Source organism: Bactrocera dorsalis, chromosome 3, assembly GCF_023373825.1.
Source record: "Bactrocera dorsalis isolate Fly_Bdor chromosome 3, ASM2337382v1, whole genome shotgun sequence".
In the NCBI taxonomy this organism is placed as follows: domain Eukaryota; kingdom Metazoa; phylum Arthropoda; class Insecta; order Diptera; family Tephritidae; genus Bactrocera; species Bactrocera dorsalis.
Genome location: NC_064305.1, coordinates 10,040,014 through 10,059,821, shown reverse-complemented (window position 1 = coordinate 10,059,821; position 19,808 = coordinate 10,040,014). Strand labels below are relative to the sequence as shown.

Genomic DNA, 19,808 nt, shown 5'->3' with positions numbered 1-19,808 from the left:
AGACCTTGTTGATGCAGCGCTGCAATAGGCGGCATTTAAGTAGCGCAACGGCGTAAATTGAATGTCTAATAAGCGAGCGAGAGAGCGAGAGGTAAAAAGGGAGAGAGAGTAAGTGAAAGTGAGCGGTAGCGCGCGAGAAGTTGAAGGGCCCCCGACAGTGCCATACCGTGATGCAAAATTTTAAATATAGCAGTGTGCTATTGATTTTGTATACTGTGTGGAAGGTTGCAGCGGAACTATCGGAATGACGACTCTGCCAGTTGGTTGAGAAAGTAATAATAACGGCGAAGTAAGGCTAAGTAGTACCAAGGAGAGTTTTTTTTTGTTTATCAAGGATAATGTGTGAGATACTAGTTAATTTTGGCATGCCAACGATAAATATCTATGCTAATATGACTGGCTAGAGGCGAAATATTGCAGAAATGTCGTGATTTTGTGAGTGCTTGAAGGCGCTTTGGAGCGTTTGTGACTGTCTTTTTGGTTGTATGTATTAAAAATGCTAATCAAAGAAAGACGATTCAGAGAAGGCAGTTTTAGTGCAGGAAAAGGAAGAAATATGTGTCTATTAAGTAGGTTAATAAGTGAGTTGAAGAATCTACTGACGTCAACAAGGCAGTTCATGGCGATTTCAGTGACATTTTGTGTTACAAGCTGCTAAACGGCAAATTGTGTGGACTACAGAGCTGGTGGAACACTCAAATAGTGAATTTGGAGCCAACTCCTTACATCCTTTTCGATAAAAAACACCAGCCGATCTCATGGCAATCGAGCTTTTGTAAACAGGCTCAGATTTATTTTCAGCCAAAATCTGTCTACTTAACTGGTCTCTGGCTGAGAGAACCTATGCAACCGCCATCTCCTTACATCCTTTTCGATAAGAAAACCAAAGGCCAAACTGTTGACAATCGACCTTTTATAAGCGGGATAAGATTTACAATCAGCCAAGGTCTATTCGCTTAACCAGTATCGGCTGGGAGTATTCTGACGCCATCTTCACATCCTTTTCGATTAAAAAATCAGCAGTCCATCTCTCGACAATCGAACTTTTATAAAGCGGCCGAGATTTACATTCAGATAAGATCTGTTTACTTAACCAGTCTCTGGATGGGAGTATTCTGATGCCATTCTCACGGCGATCGAACCTATGTAACCCCCATCTCCTTACATCCTTTCCGATTGAAAGACAGCGGCCGATCTCACAACAATTGGATTTTTGTAGTCAGGCTCATATTTATATTTAGCCAAGGTCTCTTCGCTTAACTAGGTCTGGCTAAGAGTATCTGACGCCATCCTCACGATGATCGATTCCATGCAACCACCATCTCCTTACATCCTTTCCGGTAAAACAAAAACAGCAACCGATCTCACGACAATAGAGCTTTTACAAACAGGCTCAGATTTACATTCAGCTAAAGTCTGTCCACTTAACCGGTCTCTGGCTGGGAGTTTTCTGACGACGTCATCACGACAAATCGAATATACGCAACCGAAGCGTTTGTGGACTACCATTCAGTTCAGGTCTGTGCGCTTAACCACATTTTTCAACACAAAGCTCATTAATTTTATGGTCCGAACGGGAGTCTTTTCCCGCAGTCCTCACCATAATCGAACATATTTAACCGAAACGATTTGGGATAGACTCAGTAATGACTTGTCTGCTTACGCAACACTAGCGTCAAGTTTTTTTGTGGATCCCGCGCTCCTAGCTGCGTACAAACTTTATCTACTCCTATCTATTCTCTATCTAACGCCCTCGAACATTAGTTTTGCAGAGAATTCTTCCGAACCATCTAACTTTGGAAACACGGTTGTAAACTGTGAAGTCTTTCACGGACTTAGCGATGGCTTTCCAGTCGGATGCTCATTAAAGACGATAAAGTTTTTCTCAACCAGTCTCAATCGCAGTTCCAGATTGTTTTTCATACTTTGCTAGATAGAGTTATCTGTAGTAACTGTACTCCGTTTCTATAGATTATTAAGAAATTCTCTTATTATTTTTGTGACCTGTCAGTCAAGAAATAATACACTGTGCGCTTTAGCTCTACGACACTCAATGATTTTACTTAGTTGCTACGGCAGTCCTCGCTTAATCGTTTCTAAATTGAATTCTCAAGAGATTAAGTAAACGAAAAACTATAATTTGTCAGAATTAAAACAAAGATTTGTCAACCGTAAATAATATTAATGCATGCGCACGATTTACTGAGTATGAGTATATGCTCAGCGGTAAATCTCAATGACCTTGGAGTTGAGTAATTGCATTGTATAAATATTTTAATAATTAAAGATTCCCCTTCTGCCACCACGCTGGGTCAATGAATTCTAAACACCTTCAACATAACTACATATGTATATGCATATTTATATTAATTCACGAGCGCATTTCTTCGCTGGCCGAACACTTTGATAACACTTGTACATCGATTTGTTTCGTTTTAACTTAACATACGGAGCGCTGTCGTACTGACAATAGTTGTATAAATACATGAGGGATGAAAGATTCAAATAATAGTAATTAAGTAATACAGCTTTGGATGAAGACCTATCTACACATCGGACACAGCGATATTGTACCTCTGGAAGTACCAAAAAGGAGTTTTAACCTTAAAGTTTATAGATAGAGCTTTTTAGGCCGAGGGGATTTATGGTGTAGACCCATTAAAGCTAAACGTGAAGAAATTCAAAAAGTTGGGTTCAGACTAAAACATAGAACCGATCGCTCTTCTTCTACCTTCTTCTCTGAGGGAAACTATTTCATAATTGACTAGATCTAATATGAATAATGGACTCAGAACTATCAGTGAAAAGCTGCTGATAAACAGCACGAGTTTACTATTTTTGTTGGAGATCTCAAGCGGCCTTAAAATAGCGAAAACTATATTTGCAGAGATGTATCTTGCCTTTTTGACAACACGGAACACGGATTTATACAATGAAAAATATATTTCTATGAAACAATAATTACCGAAAGGTTTCAATATCAAGGCGATCACTTGGTGCTGTGATTACTGTGGATAAAGTATTGAGAATTTGAAGTTGAAGAATCTTAATGAACCTCAGGGTTCTCAGTAGGGTCACAAAAAATTGTCAAATAATTTTTTCAATCAAGTCAGCAAAAAGGAATCGGTCTTGAAATGAATCTCAAAAGCTAGAGCTTTCTTTTCGGTAAGATGAGGATAGCTTAAGTAAAGAGAGTAGAGATACAGGTATTGCTCTAACTCAGAGCTGCCTCAAACTGGATAAAAAATTCTTCCAAGAACCTGATCATAAGAGATTCAATCCAATCCTTTATTCATTCCAGCAAACTTTTGCAGATTTCTAAATAAGTCGAAAAAAACATATGTTTCTGGGAGTTATTTAACAATGGAACTTCTTCTTTTCCAACATTATGACTCATCATATATTCTTCGCTCAAGATTAGTAGTTTCACAGCATCAAGCTTCCTTTGTGTAATCCAGAAGGTTCAATATGGTAGTACCAAGCAATGCATTGTAAATAAAATTTCATGTAGACCTACATAATTCATTGCGATCTCTTTACAAAAAGGTTGCTTTGTCTCGCTTTTTGCTTGAAAGATCTAAGCTATGTCTTGTAACTCAGAAGAGCTGACAAATATCCAATCAAAAAAATGTTGGAGTACTTGGTTGGAGTTCGAGTAATTGCTTGTATTCTTTGAGTTTTCAAACTCATATAATCCGAGGTTTCTAACACATTCTTAACTTTGTGGAGCTAGGACAGCTGGACCGCGGATTCGCACAAATTCATTCCTCGTATATAAACCGTCTGGATCTAAAATGTTCGACCCGCTCCTTTCTCACTTCCCCTACCGCCACCCCTCTTAAGCCGCCACTGTCTGAGATATATACGACAACATTTTGGCGGTCCCGCTTTTATTTATTAAAACTGTTGATCTGCTACAACAACAAGCCCCAGCTATCTCAAATAAACACGTATGTACATACAATGTTTATACTATATCAAAGTGCTTACGGCGCACGCTTGAGCCGGATGCTGTTAAATATGCGCGATGCCAACGGTATTTTAGTATTTTATCTGCTTCTTCTTCTACTTCTGCTTCTCGTTCTTCGCTCAATTCCTTATGTAAATTGGAATTGATAAAACGTTTTTGATGTGAGTATGCGATAGCCGAAGTGTCATTGTCAGTGTCGTACGCCGGCTGTCGCATAACAATAATAACAACACTAGCAGCGGTGATGAGTGTTGATCTATGGCAATTTATTTGTATGTGGCCACATGTTGAGCTTGGACTTGAATGTGTGGGAAAAAAAGACAATTTTTTTAATAAAAGGAAAAATATAAAAAAAATGTATCACAAAATATAAAATGTGAAAAAATAAAAATAATTGAAAAAAGTAAAAAAAATTAAAAGTAGAAAAATTAAAAGTAAAAAAATTAAAAAATAAAAAAATAAAATTAAAAATTAAAAAAAAAATAAAAATTAAAAAAAAAATTAAAAAATTAAAAATGTGTGAAAAAATTAAAAATGACGTAATCAGTTATTTAAAAAAGAGCGAGAGCGCGAAAAACCCAACAACAATAAACACATCAATGTGCTATCAACATATCCGCCACACAGTCTATGCCACAGATCCGCTCCACACCAGTAATTCATATTTGTCTAATTACAGTATTTTACTTTGTGGTAGTTTTTCGCTGCTTCTTGCTTTTTTTCTGCGCCACATTAATTCTTCCGCGCTGTGCCTTTTAATAATTATGCGAATGCAAATGTGGGTTGTCTGGATGTGTGCGTTTGTGTGTGTATTAGATTGCATTATATCGAATATCATGCGGTGTCATGCCGTGGCATTCCATAGAGAGGTGTAATACGAGGCGTGCGGCATAATTCGACATACATATGTACATATATGCACACATCAAAGAGTGAAAGGCCAATTTAGCGGGCGGAGTTATTGCAAGCGTATTTCATGCTATCCGCTGGAGTCGAATAACAATGGAAAATCCCAACGCAAAACATTTTAGCAAATCTTCGTTATTTATTCTTGTGTATTATATATGTATGTATGTCATTTTGTATATTATATACATACAAGTATGTATTGTAGTGTATAAGTAAAGGACATATTTTTGCAATGTAAGCCTGCATTTTCCCGCTCATTATTGTTGTGCTGAGATTGCGCGATTTCAGCACTTTGAATACGTGTGTGTGTGTGTTAGTGAGTTTTCATGCAAATTCATAATGAAAGTGTTTGGCTTTAATGGTAAATATAAGTATGTATACAGATAGTCATAACCTTTATTTACATTAGCAACCGGGCGCTGATATTAACCCATTTAATCGCTGTTGTTTAAATATTTTTAAAAAAATTTAATCAATAGTTATAGTTTAGAGGCTTGATAGTATGAGCATACCTAGCTACAACGAAAGTAAAATTTGTAGAAATTGGATTTTTTTAATGTTTTTTATTCGGAATACATTTTTCCTTTATATTCACCTTAAATGAAAACAAAAAAACAAAAACTAGAAAAACCTTTACACCGAAACCTTGATTTTTATGGGTCAGTTTGTATGACAGCCATATGCTATAGTGACCCGATCTGAACATGTTTTTCGCAGATTCCGTTATTATCTTTAACAGTGATTCATATCAAATTTCGTGAAGATATCTCGACAAATGAAAAAGTTTTGCATACAAGCACTTGATTCCGATCAGTCAGTTTGTATGGCAGCCATAAGCTATAGTGATCCGATCTGAACAAGTTCTTCGCAGATTCCGTTATTGTCTTTGACAGTGATTCATTTCAAATTTCGTGAAGATATCTCGACAAATGAAAAAGTTTTGCATACAAGCACTTTATTCCGATCAGTCAGTTTGTATGACAGCCATATGCTATAGTGACCCGATCTGAACAAGTTCTTCGCAGATTCCGTTATTGTCTTTGACAGTGATTTGTATCAAATTTCGTGAAGATATCTCAACAAATGAAAAAGTTTTCCATACAAGCACTTGATTCCAATCAGTCAGTTTGTATGACAGCTATATGATCTAGCGGTCCGATAGCGGCGGTTTCAACAAATGAGCAGCTCCTCTCAGAGAAAATAACTTGTGCTCTCTCTCGCCATTACCACCCCTCTCTCACTCTCTTACTGACTAACAACACATACAAATCATATTCAAAAACTCTTTTTCCGATTCGATCTCCAGAGCACAGAAAGTCGATTATTTTTTCTCCCCTAACTTGACAGCTAAAGATCTTAGAACTCAAATCGACAAAGAAAAGTTATTTCAAAGCCCAAACAAATGATGAATCTGATATATTTTTCTCATAATCCATTCTTTTACAATGGCAACAAGCGGTAACCAGAACCAGGTAAGCCTATGTGTGATTCTTGGCGGTTCGTCGTTCGAGTCGCGTTGGCAGTATTCTCAATAGTTTCTGGGGTTGTTTTGTAAAGCTCCAACGATATTGATTCATAGACAACTAAAGGGTGATCCATTTCGAGGTTCTGTACTTTTTCTTTAAAGAAAAAACAAATTTAATGGGGAATATTTGATATCATGCGAAAGATCATTCTTTGCCATTTCTTTTTTGAAGGTTATCTCTTTCAAATGTTGATAGCGACTATGTCTTAGATGGTCCATTCGTTGAGTTCAATTTGCGATGACCTGTTCGAGCATTTCGATTGGTAACTGACAAATGACACGCGTGATGTTTTGCTCCAAGACCTGAATCGAGATCGAAGCGAGATTGTATACATAGACTTTAGACTTTAAATATCCCCACAGGAAAAAAGTCTAGCGGTGTGACATCACAGGATCTTGATGGCCAATCAACTTGCCCAAAATGTTAAAATATCTGCTCAGCGAAGTGCTCTATCAATAAATCCATAGATTCATGAGATGTCTAGAAAGTGGCGCCGTCTTTTGGAAACCAAATGTCGCCGAGATCACGAGCTTCAATTTCAGGCATCAAGTAGTCGGTGATCATGGCACGATATCGGTCGCCGTTGACGGTTACGTTCTCGCCGTCATCATTTTTGAAGAACATATAATTTCGATCGACCGATAATTTCATCGAATTTCTTCAGATCGAATATTGAAAACTGACGCATATTTGACTTGAGATAAATCAATGCGCTGCCGTAATCGGAGGCTATGTGATTCGGAGTATGTAGGGATAGAGAGAGAGAGAGAGAGAGAGAGAGAGTGGAGAGGGTTAGAAAGTGATGTAAAAATAGTTGAAATATTGGTGAAGGTAAATAAAAATTTTCAGGCTGAGGTGCACTGCTTTAGGGACCTACTGCAATTTGCTCTTTGAATAAACAATTTTGATTTTTGTTTCATTACATCTATTTCCCCTGTGTGTTCGTTAATAATTATTCATTGTAATCATAATCAAATCGTAAAACTGTCAGCACAACAAGAAATAATATCCTGACAAAACAACAACCATGCAAAAGTATGTGTGTGTTTGTATGTACATATGTATGTAAACTTACGTAAATGACTCATTCACACGCTCGACGTTAGACAGAACACATACGAGTAAAACGAGCGTTTGCGTATTGAACTTCACATTTTGGAGTTAACCGTTTTTACTGAATTTTTGTGCTTGCTTCAAAGCCATTAGTTAGGTTATGTAACAACTTTAATGCCTAGACTAATGCTTTTGGCACAGCCTATGGTCAATGTCATGGCCATGAAATGCTTTTAGTCAATATTTAGTATAAACAAATTGGGGGTGAGCGTATATAGGTGTTAGTGGCTGGGTGTGTGCTTTGTTGGTGTGAGTTTTGTTGGTGTGACCTGTGTTGATGGTAGCAAATTCAGCAACAAATTTGATTGACTTGTTAATGATTAAAGGTTATTATTTGTATTGCATGATGACTGTACGAATTTTTTTGTATAAGAATTTCAATACTCTCACAGTGCAACAACAAAAAATCGATGCATTTATTGCTACAATAAGATCACACAATTATATGCATAAATGTAAGTATGTATGTATGTATGTGCGCTTAAATTACTTCCTGATTGACCTAATTTCCTATAAATTATATTTGTTAATGTAAAAAAGAAAAAGTAAACCTAAAAATATAACTAAAATAAAAAAATATAAAAATATAAAAAAATTTAAATTAAGTTAAAAGATCTAAAAAGATATAAAATTTTTTTAAATTAATTTTTGAAAAAAATTCTATAATTTAAAAAAATTTAATTAATTTTTTGAAAAAAGTTTTATAATTAAAAAAAATTTAAAAAATTATAAAAAAATATAACAAAAATAAATAAATATAAAAAAATTTAAATTAAGTTAAAAGATCTAAAAAAATATAAAATTTTTTTAAATTAATTTTTGAAAAAAAATCTATAATTAAAAAAAATTTAAATAATTTTTTGAAAAAAGTTTTATAATTAAAAAAAAAATTAAGAAAGTTATAAAAAATATAACAAAAGTAAATAAATATAAAAAAATTTAAATTAAGTTAAAAACTCTAAAAAGATATCAAATTTTTTAAAATAATTTTTGAAAAAAAAAATTTATAATTAAAAAAAATTAAATTAAATTTATTTATTAATTAAATTAAATTTATTTTTTTTTAATTAAATTAAATTTATTTTTTTTTTAATTTTATAATTAAAAAAATTGTAAAAATTATAAAAAAATACAACAAAAATAAAAAAATATAAAAAAATTTAAATTAAATTTAAAAAAATCTAAACAGATATTACATTTTTTTAAATTAATTTAAAAAACAAAACTTTATAATTTAAAAAAAAAATTTAATTAATTTTTTGAAACAAATTTTATAATTAAAAAAAAAAATTAAATTATAAAAAAATATTCTTAAATATATGTATAACAAAATTAAAAAAAAAAATGATTTTAAAATTTTTTGAATTGTTTTTTTTTAATATATTATAATTATTTTAAAATTTTATTCAAAAAAGTATAAAAATCGAAAAAAATAAATATCAGATAAATAATAATAAACAACTCTTTCAAGGCATTCAACTAGTAATTTCCACCACAAAGCAGTTTCATCCAGCCACAATGCTTTATGAAAGTCACTTATCACTTATATGACTGATGTGTATCTTAGCGTGTTAGTGTCTTATAGAAAACCGAAACGAGCGCATAATTGCACTTGAATATTTGCGCGCACATCCAGCTGTCAATATATACATATATACATATGTACATACTTACATAAAACTATATATCTTCATATAATTTTCTCTAGCCACTTAGTTGGTTACAAATTGTGGTTATATGCGGAATCGATATCGGATGTTTGAAAATCAATTGAGTATTTCAATTCAATTTATGAGAATGCATTTACGTAACACTATATGTGCTCTATATACATACAGACGGTAGCGGGAGTGCATTAGGGTGGAACTTAGGCAACAGAATAATAAAAAAAAAAAATTAAAAATTATCAACAATAAAATTTTAAATGTTATATTAATAATTTTTAATAATTTTGTATGTACATTTTTTAAAATTTTGCTTAACTTTCGCATTACAAATAACTTTAGGCTGGAACTTGAATGTTATTTCTCATTTTTATTGCATACATTCAAGGTTACTCATACGCCATGTTGCGCTTTAAATTATGGTATAGCCTGACAAGGTGATATAAAATGTGCCACGTTGTTTGTAACACTCAAAGGGAAACGTTAGAGACTCTATAAAGTATATATGTATAATATCAACATGACAAGTTAAGTTAATTTAGCCATGTCTGTTTGTTCGTCAGCTAGCATCAAGACAGTTCTGTTTGTTCGTCGGCCTGTGCGTCTATAAGATCTGAAACTTTGTACACGTCTTTTTCTCAGTAAGAAGCTGCTCATTTGTAAGAACAGACGATTTCGGATCACTATAGCATATAGCTGCCATACAAACTGAGCGGTCGGAATCAAGTGCTTGTAGGGAAAAATTTTTCATTTGAGGAGATATCTTAATCAAATTTGACAAGGGTTCTTATCAAAAATAACGGTACAATCTCCCAAGAAATTGTTCAGATCGGGACACTACAGCTTATAGCTGCCATACAAACTGAACGATCGAACAAAGTTCTTGTAAGAAATACCTTATATTTGTGAAGCGTATTGTAGCTTAGGTCAACTGAAGTTACTTTTTTGTTGTTATTTTCTATTTTGTTATCCATCTGCACTTAATATTTTTAACTAGGTATCTATGTGGGAAAATAATTTTTATATCACTGTTTTATTGAGAAAATTCGAGGTTACTCATACGCAGTGGAGGTATTTTGATATGTTAGTTTTTATTGTTTTCTGGATATTCCGGTTAAGCAACCTCAATTGTAGGAAAAGGTGGAAGTATTGGCGCGCTGCTGTAAACTCGGCTATAATCGCGTAAGCGGTGTCTACGCCAAATAAAAAGAAGAAGCACCTCAGTTGTATAACTTCAGAGAATAATATCTATTAATATATCCAAGTATGGGCTCAAGAGGTTCATTATAGTGCAGTTCTATCAGAAAAGCATGCTCATTTTCCCTATTTCATAACCGTGTCTTCATTCCGGTCTATGCCTCTTCCTCTCCCTCTCGATCTCACACTCTCCTCTTATCACTAACACTCCTGAGTGTCTAACTTGTTGTACAGCTGAAAATATCAGCTCCTATATAACGAAAACGGAGATATCAAGGAATTATATATCATTATTGAGAAATCGATAAAAAAAAATCGAGACTAGCTGGCGCTTGGAGAAAAAACATGTTGTGAGTAATATAATTTAGGGTGAGCTCCTAAATTTCCATAATATGTTTCACAATTTTAAAACTTTGTTCTTAGTAGAGGAAGCTGAAAACCAAAATAACAAGAAACGCGGAAAAGGGATAGTCAAACCTACTTCTATATACCGTTATTTTACTTATAAAAGCGTATCAGGGATTAATAAGACTTTTTACAAATTTTCAAAGTTTTTTTGTTTATAAGAAGACTTTCTTTGTAGTAGATATATAATATATATAAGTAGATATATATGTTTATATAATATATGAGCTAAGTACTTTGTCACATTTAGATCGCATAATCATTCCGGGAAATGTCTAATATAACAATGGAATACCGCTAATTACCTTGAGGGTGCTCATTTACCTTGCCAATAAATTTATTTGTATGTAAAGCTTTATTTATAGCATTTTTCTATGGGCAAAATGACCAACTGACGAAATGAGCGGCGGAAAAAGTCGATAAAAAGGCACATGTATATATATAGCGACGAAAAAAGAGAGAAAACAAATAAAATTAGATTATAATAACAAACGATTTTGTATGTAAATGCAATAAGAAATTATATATTTACAAAATTGAACCGTTATATATATATATATATGCATTTGTGTCAAAAAAGGTGTGAATCTCTGATTTTAACTATGGAAAATTGCCCACTAAGTATTGCAATTGTTGTTGTCTTTGCCGGCGAATTGTTTTAAGGTAGCGTATACACACACAAACATAACCACTTTAGGACAAACTGAAGGTTAGTCATTCATTTTATGAAATATATAGTATATATGTTCACATATGTATATCCATAAAAATGTTTTAATGTGTATATGTGTGTGATAGCATTTTACTAGATCCATAGGAAATAAATACCAGTGATAGGCTTAAACGAAAATGGCACGCGACACGCTATGCTCATAACACTGGTTAACATAAAATTTTTGCTCCGCATTGTTGTTGTGACATTTTTTGTGAAAATTTTATTCTTCCATTAAAAGTTAAATACTTTTGTTGACCAGTGTAAGCGCACAGCCTCCTCATTCCTTGATTATTCGCCGTTTTATTAGCGTATATGCGAAAATATGGAGATGAGCAGGTAGATAGCCGATGGGCAGAGTGTCCGTGTGTGCTGCTAAGGCGTTGATGGCAATTGGAATTTATTCATAAACAAACACACATACATGCAAACTCATGTACATATACATACATATATATACGTACTAATGTACCTTTTTATATACATATGTATATGTATGTACATGCTTCTATTTAGTAAAGTCTGAAGCGCTCACTTAGTTTTAGCGCATAGCTAATGATCAGCGACTTGGCAGCTCGCTCGTTTATCTTAAAGTCAGTGAATCGCGTTTATTCTGTAATTGATCGCAGGCCTAGCTGGTTGACAAATCGGTTTGTGTCGCTAATACGAACTATGAAAAGGACGTAGCGTCATCAGGCAATAAACCGTTTATTTTTTACAGTGTGTCGGTAAATACATATGTGAGTGTGTGTGTGTAGATATGTGTCTGTTATCCTTACAATTGTGATAAAGGGTGCAATTTGTGGGGGAATAAAAAATATAATTAAGAAAATAAAAAAAAAAATATTTTAACATGTTAAAGTTTTTAAGAAATTGTAATTATTATTAAAAAAATACATAAATTTATTATACAGATATTTGAAAAAAAAAATTATCGCGTTAAAAAAAAAAAATAATAATCAATATTATGTACAAAGATTAATAAAAAATAAATTATAAAAATATTCATATTAAATACAAAAGTCCTTATGAAGCCCTTGATCTTAAATTTAAACGTATTTTATGAGCTTCTTCTTAATGAGAATAAAAAAATATATATTACTTAAAATAAACAATTATATAAAAATATTAAAAAAAATTTAAAATTTTTAACAAGTTTTTACGAATAAATTTTTACAAGCATTTATAAACTTTTCTCCCATTTTAAATATGAAAAATCATGTTTTTTTTTAAATAAACACAAAAATAAAATTTAAAATATTATAATAAAACATAACGGACTTTTGAGAAATTGAAGTCTTTAAATTGCTTATTTCTTTTAAAATGGAGTAAAAAAAAATTTAAAAAAAAATAAAAAAAAAAAAATTAAAAAAAAATTAAAAGAAATTATTAAAAAACATCATAAAAATTCTATGGAATCATAAAAAATAATTAAAAAAAATATAGAAAAAATATAGACTAAAAATTTTAATATTATTTAAAATTAATTTATGATTAAACGTAATTTTTTTAAGTTTAAAATATTATAATAAATTACATAGAAATTTAGAGAAATTGAATTCTTTAAATTGCTTTTGTCTCATACAATAAAGTGAAAGAATATCAAAAAAAAAAATAATAAAAAACATTAAAAATTATTAAAAGAAAATTATAAACAATTTAAAAAAAATATAAAAAGGCAGTATTGTAATGTTTTAATTAAAAAATAACAAATATATAAAAAAAGTGCTGGTGTTTATGAAAAAATTTATTTAAATACAAAGTTTAAAAAAATATAAAGAAATATCGAAATTTCGAAAATGGATATATCTAAATGACTCTTTTTCATATAAAACATATAAAAGTTATAAAAAACATAAATAAAAGAAAAAATAGAAATTATAAATATTAAAATCAGATGAAACTGTAAAAAGTTATATAAAAAAATTACAAATATAATATATAAAAAACTAATAAAAACATCAAAAAATCTAAAAATCTAAAAAAATATAAATTAATAATAAAAAATTTAATAAAATAAAACAAAATAAATACTAAAATTTTAAACATTAAAAAATAAATAAATATTTTCGTTTTTTAGTAAATAAAAAAATTTTATTAAATATTTTGGTGTAATAAAATAATAAAAATATGAGTTTGAAAAAATCATTAACAAATCGGAATTATAAAATTAAAAAAAAAAATAAAATGTGAAAAAAATTAAAAAAAAATAAAATTTAAAATTTAAGATAAAAATAAAAAAAATAAATGAAATAAAATGTTATAAATATCACAAAAAACTTATGTAGCAAAGTATAATAATAAAAAAATACATAATACAATATAATAATTGTTTAATTTATATTTAATAAGTAATTAATTAACATTAATAAAAAGCAAGTATAAAATAATAAGAAAAATATGCAAACATGGTCGATTAAAATATTTAAATAATAAAATAATATGTATGTATATACATATAAAATTTTAAATATTTTTTCCCATAAAAATTCTAAAAAAGTGGAAAAACCTAGATAAAAAAATAAATGTTATAGCTTAAAAATAATAAAAAGTTAAGGTTTATTTTCAAATCAAAAAATTCAAAAAAATTAAAATAAATTTATAAAATTAAAATTAGTAAAAAAAATAAATATTTTATTTTCCAAAAAACAAAATATTACAAAATGTTTAAAACTCGTTTTCAATTATTTATATTTAATTAATATTAATTTAGAAATAATAAAACTAGCAAAAAAAAAATTACGAAATATCTGTGCTCCTTTGAATGGACTAATTTAACGCTCATTAGCGCCTAGTTGTGGAACGCTGCTAAAATAATAGAATAATTGCTTTCATTTACCGTTAATTTGCCTTGCAGTGCATACGCCAGCGAACTATGACAATCTCACAGCGATACCAAGTGAGATGAGTTGAAACATTTTTTTTATTATCCACTGTGATTATCATAATGCTGGATAAATACATAAATCTACTATTGCCATGCAGTCTGGGATTGATATGGATTTGGTAAGTGAGCTCATGCATTATATTTTGTTTACATATTCCATTCATACAGTTGACAACACACTGCATAAGGTGACCGGATAACAGTCGTGGCGAAAAATATGAATGTGTGTAAATATTATGATGAAAAATAGTCGTTAAACTAATGCGAGTTTAATTGAGACCGATAACGCTTATATTTACTTTATGAGCTATATGATAGCGGCGCTGGTTCTAAGGAAAGACGTGCACTAATCTGCTGCTGATCTGATATATTCAGGGAAAACGTGTTTACCTCTGAGGCCTTAGCAACTGAAGTAGTGTTTTATGCATGATCTATGTTAAAATTTATAAAACCTTGGACTATGGCCTAGTAAACTGCCCAGTCTTAATTATGAAATGCGTCAGAAAAGATCGGTCGCTGACTATTTGATAAACGAACCGCTTACAATAGAAATACTGACTGTTTTAGGGCTCTGCAGGCTCTTCGATTCTTTTTTAGCACTTTAAGCAAGGGTCAGTGTGCGCCGAGAACACGAAACTTAGCCGACTTTCTTTATTCTTTGCGTAGTCATGCCGGTTGCATATTAAAAGAAGCGAGGGCGCTCTTGCTCCATAGTCCACCCTTGGGTCACGAAACGAAGCAGCTTTTCATTGAATTATCGTCTTCCATGAGTGAGACATGGCCTAACCAGCGCATTCTTTAGAGACTTAAGAGCTTAACCATGTAACCTAGAGATTATAAAGTTTGAGGTCTTTTTCGGTACTCATCACCCACTCGGGTAGTTTCAAAGACCTCTCGGAGAACAGTTCTCCCGAATGCTCCAAGTTCTTGCTCGTCTTGATTTGTCATCGTGTATGTTTTTATCTTGCTGAAAGACAGGAGCTTACAGAAGCTCTTCTCCCAAGTCAACGAAAGGCGCAGCCATCTGGCAGTATACCGTAAGCAGATAGCGAATTTTCGATTGAGGCTGATAGCTCACACTTCAGGAAAGATATTGAATATACTCTGCATTTGGAATCTATTATTTTTTAGAAACCCACAGACCCTGCTCAAGTTATTTTAAAGGTCTTCTTCGCTAACGATTCCTTCCTGAAAGAAAGAGTTTCTCAGAAACTCTTATACGTCAAGTTAACAGAGAGCCTAGTCGTCCGGCATTCTACCGTATTAAGATAACTAAATTCCGACTTGTTCCCAGTCCCTTCTGAGTACCTGATGATACTAAGACAAGATCGCTAATTCTTCAGAATAGACTTTGAAGCTTATAAATTCGCGCAGTGTCGAAATTCGATCATATTTATTGAAGGTCTGAAGAAAGCAGAATTGTTAAAAGAAACTAAGTAGGGTTTATTCGGTCTTTATAGATTCAAAGTGAATTCGAACCGGAAACTTGCACCCGTCATACACATAAAACATCCATAAAAAGCAATAAATCTTTTGGTGTCGCCACTAATACAACAGAATACAGAAATCCATTACAGTATAGTATATAAATATGTATATGTATTTCCACAGGCTGACTGATTCAACGGATGCCTTAATGAACTACACGGCCAAACCTCGCGTAGTCCTTCCACCTAATTATGTCAAGGGTGAGCACTTGAATACAACAAAGTTTTTAACCAACCTTTTCTATTTACGAATATTTGCATTCAACAGAAATGAGACCACCTTCCAAGAAAGGCTCTCCAGTGATAGTAGACTTTAGCATATTTGTTGTAGATATTAACTCAATCAATGTAGAGGATATGGACTTTAGGTAAGTAGACACTAAAAAGCACTAATGCAACCACATTTACGGCAACAATAACAATAACCCTATTTTGCTTAACATTTGCAGGGTAGACATGTTTATACACCAACGTTGGAACGAATCGAGGCTCGAGGTCTCCGATGATATATTCGAGGAAGGCGATGATTATGTGACACTACTTCCAGAATTCTTCGATAATCTCTGGCAACCGGATCCATATTTTTTGAATTCGAAAATTGCCGGTGAGTGTGAGCCTTGCATGCCATTTGTTTTGCATTTTTTGTAGTGATGTTCATGTTTGCGCGCGTGTGTGTGTACGTTGTTTTGTGACACACTGTTTTCTGTATGTAGATTTGATATATTGCTAAGAGTTTCATTGCTAACACATACTCAAATACATATTATTTCTTTTACATAACTAAACTCTATTTACATATGCATATATGCTATTTTACCATACATTAGGGTGGTACATTTTTTTTATAAGAAGAGAAATTGAGCTAACGATTTTTTAGGTTGTTTTGAGCTATAGTTTAATTTGGTCTCAAATATTAAGATCGACGCAGGACTAGACCCTAATTTGTTCTAAGTTGTAAGTAGTTTTGTAAAAGTCTATGGATTAAAGAATTGACCAAATTATGAAAATAGAATAGAACGACTTCGAAACCAGGAAAACATCCAATATAAAAAAAGTGCTACTAAACTTAGTCATATACCAATCTACTACGTCCACGTCATGTTAACCTATGCTGTATTTGTTCTTAGTAGGAGGAAGCATCGAAAGCCGGAGTGCGGAACTTTAATCCGCTAAACATAACCTAACCAATTCCCAACTCATATCTCTCCCACGGAACCACCGGATTAGGTATTACTTCAAGGGCGAGAGAGACTTTAAGTTTCATCTATTATACGGACTGACTGACGTCTAACTTTATGTGCATGCCTTAGTGTTGTCATAATTAGAGCAGACGCATCGCTGACAGCTTTCCATTTACCAGAGGACTGACACATGAGTGATGTCATATTATCCACCGAAAAACTGCCGCCAAGTGAAGTATTTAACTTTTCCCATAAATTTAAAAAACGAGGGCATAGAAAAAATACGCGCTTGAAACTCTCTATGCAATCTGTACTCGTCGGATAGTGCGGACTAAGATCGTGATGGAACCTGAAGAGATAGTTTCAAAAGCATACTGTCCACTTAATATTTGGGTTAAGTGGGAGTCTAAGCCTCTATGTTGTCTATCTGTGCACGAATAGATGTTCGGGATTAGTCTGTAGGTCCAACGTCTTTTGGTTGAGGTTTGCCCCATCAGATTGTGATGACTTTGGTTTTCTCAACTTTTTTTACACCTACACGGCTCTGATAGCTGATCCAATCACGCGAATGCGTCTCCCTGGATGTCAATGAACGGCATAATAGCTAGAACGTCAGCAGTGTCGCTGGATAATGTCAGTAGAACTCTTATTGGTTATCTTAGCATGGCACAGAGCCTTGATTGTCACATATATGGGTATTTTAAACTAAAATGCGACAAAGATGTCCCAGAGACCTTTTTTTGAGTACTGTTCTATGTTTTGCAAGTGGGTTTCAACCAAAAAATCTAGATTAAAATTAATTTAAACTGCAGAAGCTTCCTAAAGAATGTTCAAAAGTAACCGTTTTGTCACTTTTGCGACAGATTCCCGAACAGAAACATACGCATTTCCTAGATCCCTAAGCCTACACCTCAAGAAGCTACTCATTTATCGAACAAAAGTGCTGAGATGTTTTCACCTCGTTTTCTATACAACTTCTACAGCTGGCGTACGGTTAGATTTTCAATTCTACAGCATGGACATCGATACGTCTGTTAGAACACCCACAACTGGCGAGAGGATAGCCTTAAGCCTAAGGCAAAAAAGCTCACTGGATCACTTGCGATCAATCTTGAATCGAAAGGATCTTGCGAAGGCGCTTAAATCATTTGTAGTTCAGCGCTGACCAAGTTCCCGCGGAATCCAGTATACAGTAGTAGAGCACATGAGGAGATGGCAGCACTAATACATTCCCTGCCCTGGGTACCCTTTTTTGCAAGCTCATCGCAGATTCTCTGAGTCTGATAGCAACTTTCGCGGCCAACCACCGACGATATCTATGGGAGCTATGTGAAAAATTAAGTGCCATAATTGAAGTGTTCTTAGGGTATGCTAGGTTTTGCTAGTGAGCGCTTCTCATTGGACGCTCTCGAATACCACACACGCTGATGAGTGCCCCTCGTTGGACGCTCTCGAACTTTCTTGAGAGTGTGCTCATTTTTAAGGCCCTCCAACACATAAAGTCCTCATAGTAAATATATAAATGACTTGACTAAGGTGTTGTAGATTCAGAAGACTATGTTCAGTGCAAGCGACCACTTTTTTCCAATGCTGCAGGGAAGCAGTACAAGGCAATCGATGCCTTCTTTGGTCTCATCTCGATATTAGGCTTCCTTGAAAGCCTCCGATCTAGGACGAACACTAAATACTTTATTGTATCCGAAGGCGGATGCTAAAAATCCAAGCTAACGCTATAATCTTCGAATATATTGTTCAAATTCGACTTCTATAACATATAGTTGCCATATAAACTGTTCGATCAAAGTCCAGTTCTTGTACGGGAAACTTAGTGAACGGTATTATACGAGCCTAACTGGAACCGAAGTTAACGTTTTTTCGAGATTTTTTTTTTCTTTTCTTTCTTTCGGACCACCCTAATGTGCATACTTAATTTTGATTTCATATACTTCTGTGTGCGCATAGTGCATTTATTTGAGTGATATGTGCGCACGTGTTTTATAGTTTTTGTTTTTGTTACTCTTTTACATCGCTTCTCTGTCAGTTTGTCAAATTAGTGCTGTTTGTAGCTGTGTCAGCCAGTCTCACGTGGGTGGGTGGGCGTTTTCAGGTTAAGTTCACTTCAAGTTCAAAACATTTTGTTTGTGCTGTTCTGTTTGTTTTTATTGGAATTTGCATAATCATCAGCGTTTTCACGTCATTCTCGCCTTGACAGGTGAACAAATCAAACATGGCAAAAAAAAAAACAACAACAAATCGCCGCTTCTAATGGTTTTCGAGTATGCGCAGTAGACGTGGCAAAGTTTGCGGTGTTTTTGTTGAAAAAATGAAACAAAAACAAAACATTGTGTGTTTTTGAAAAACACTAATGCAGACATATATCTCCCTACGCGCTTATTGGAAAACCCTTTATTTATTATTAATTATGCAAATTTTTTCTTCTCAGTTATTAATTGAATTTTTCGTCATCTTTATTACTCGTATTTTATCGATTTTGTATTAACCACGTGCTTCGTACGCTAGGATTCGGCAGCCCTTATATAACTTCTGGCTCTCTACTGCGCGACAAGGATCAAAGAGAGACGAAAAACTTTCATATCAATAAAACATTAAGTATACAAAATAAAAAAATAATGAAATTCCCCCAATGATGTGTTTTTTGTTTTTGTTTTGTTTGTGTGATTTAAACTGCAAGCACACACCCACCTACACACATACATCAGCATTCAAATACATATCTACATACATAATTGCATAGTA

At 33.0% G+C, this 19,808-nt stretch overlaps 1 protein-coding gene across 5 annotated transcripts in view; it reads left to right on the top strand.

The window, feature by feature from the left end:
* The window catches only part of LOC105222594 (glycine receptor subunit alpha-2), a 35,401-nt gene that overhangs the window by 10,213 nt on the left and 5,380 nt on the right, over positions 1-19,808 (top strand). The window contains exons 1-5 of one of the 5 annotated variants that reach the window (XM_049451675.1): positions 12,064-12,236; positions 14,354-14,502; positions 15,995-16,071; positions 16,139-16,238; positions 16,320-16,474. In XM_049451675.1, coding sequence (XP_049307632.1) covers positions 14,444-14,502; positions 15,995-16,071; positions 16,139-16,238; positions 16,320-16,474 — 391 coding nt within the window. In that variant the 5' untranslated portion in view covers positions 12,064-12,236; positions 14,354-14,443. Of the gene's footprint in view, positions 1-12,063; positions 12,243-14,209; positions 14,503-15,994; positions 16,072-16,138; positions 16,239-16,319; positions 16,475-19,808 lie in introns of those variants that run through there. The other 4 variants (XM_049451676.1, XM_049451678.1, XM_049451677.1 and 1 more) reach the window with 4 other exon arrangements.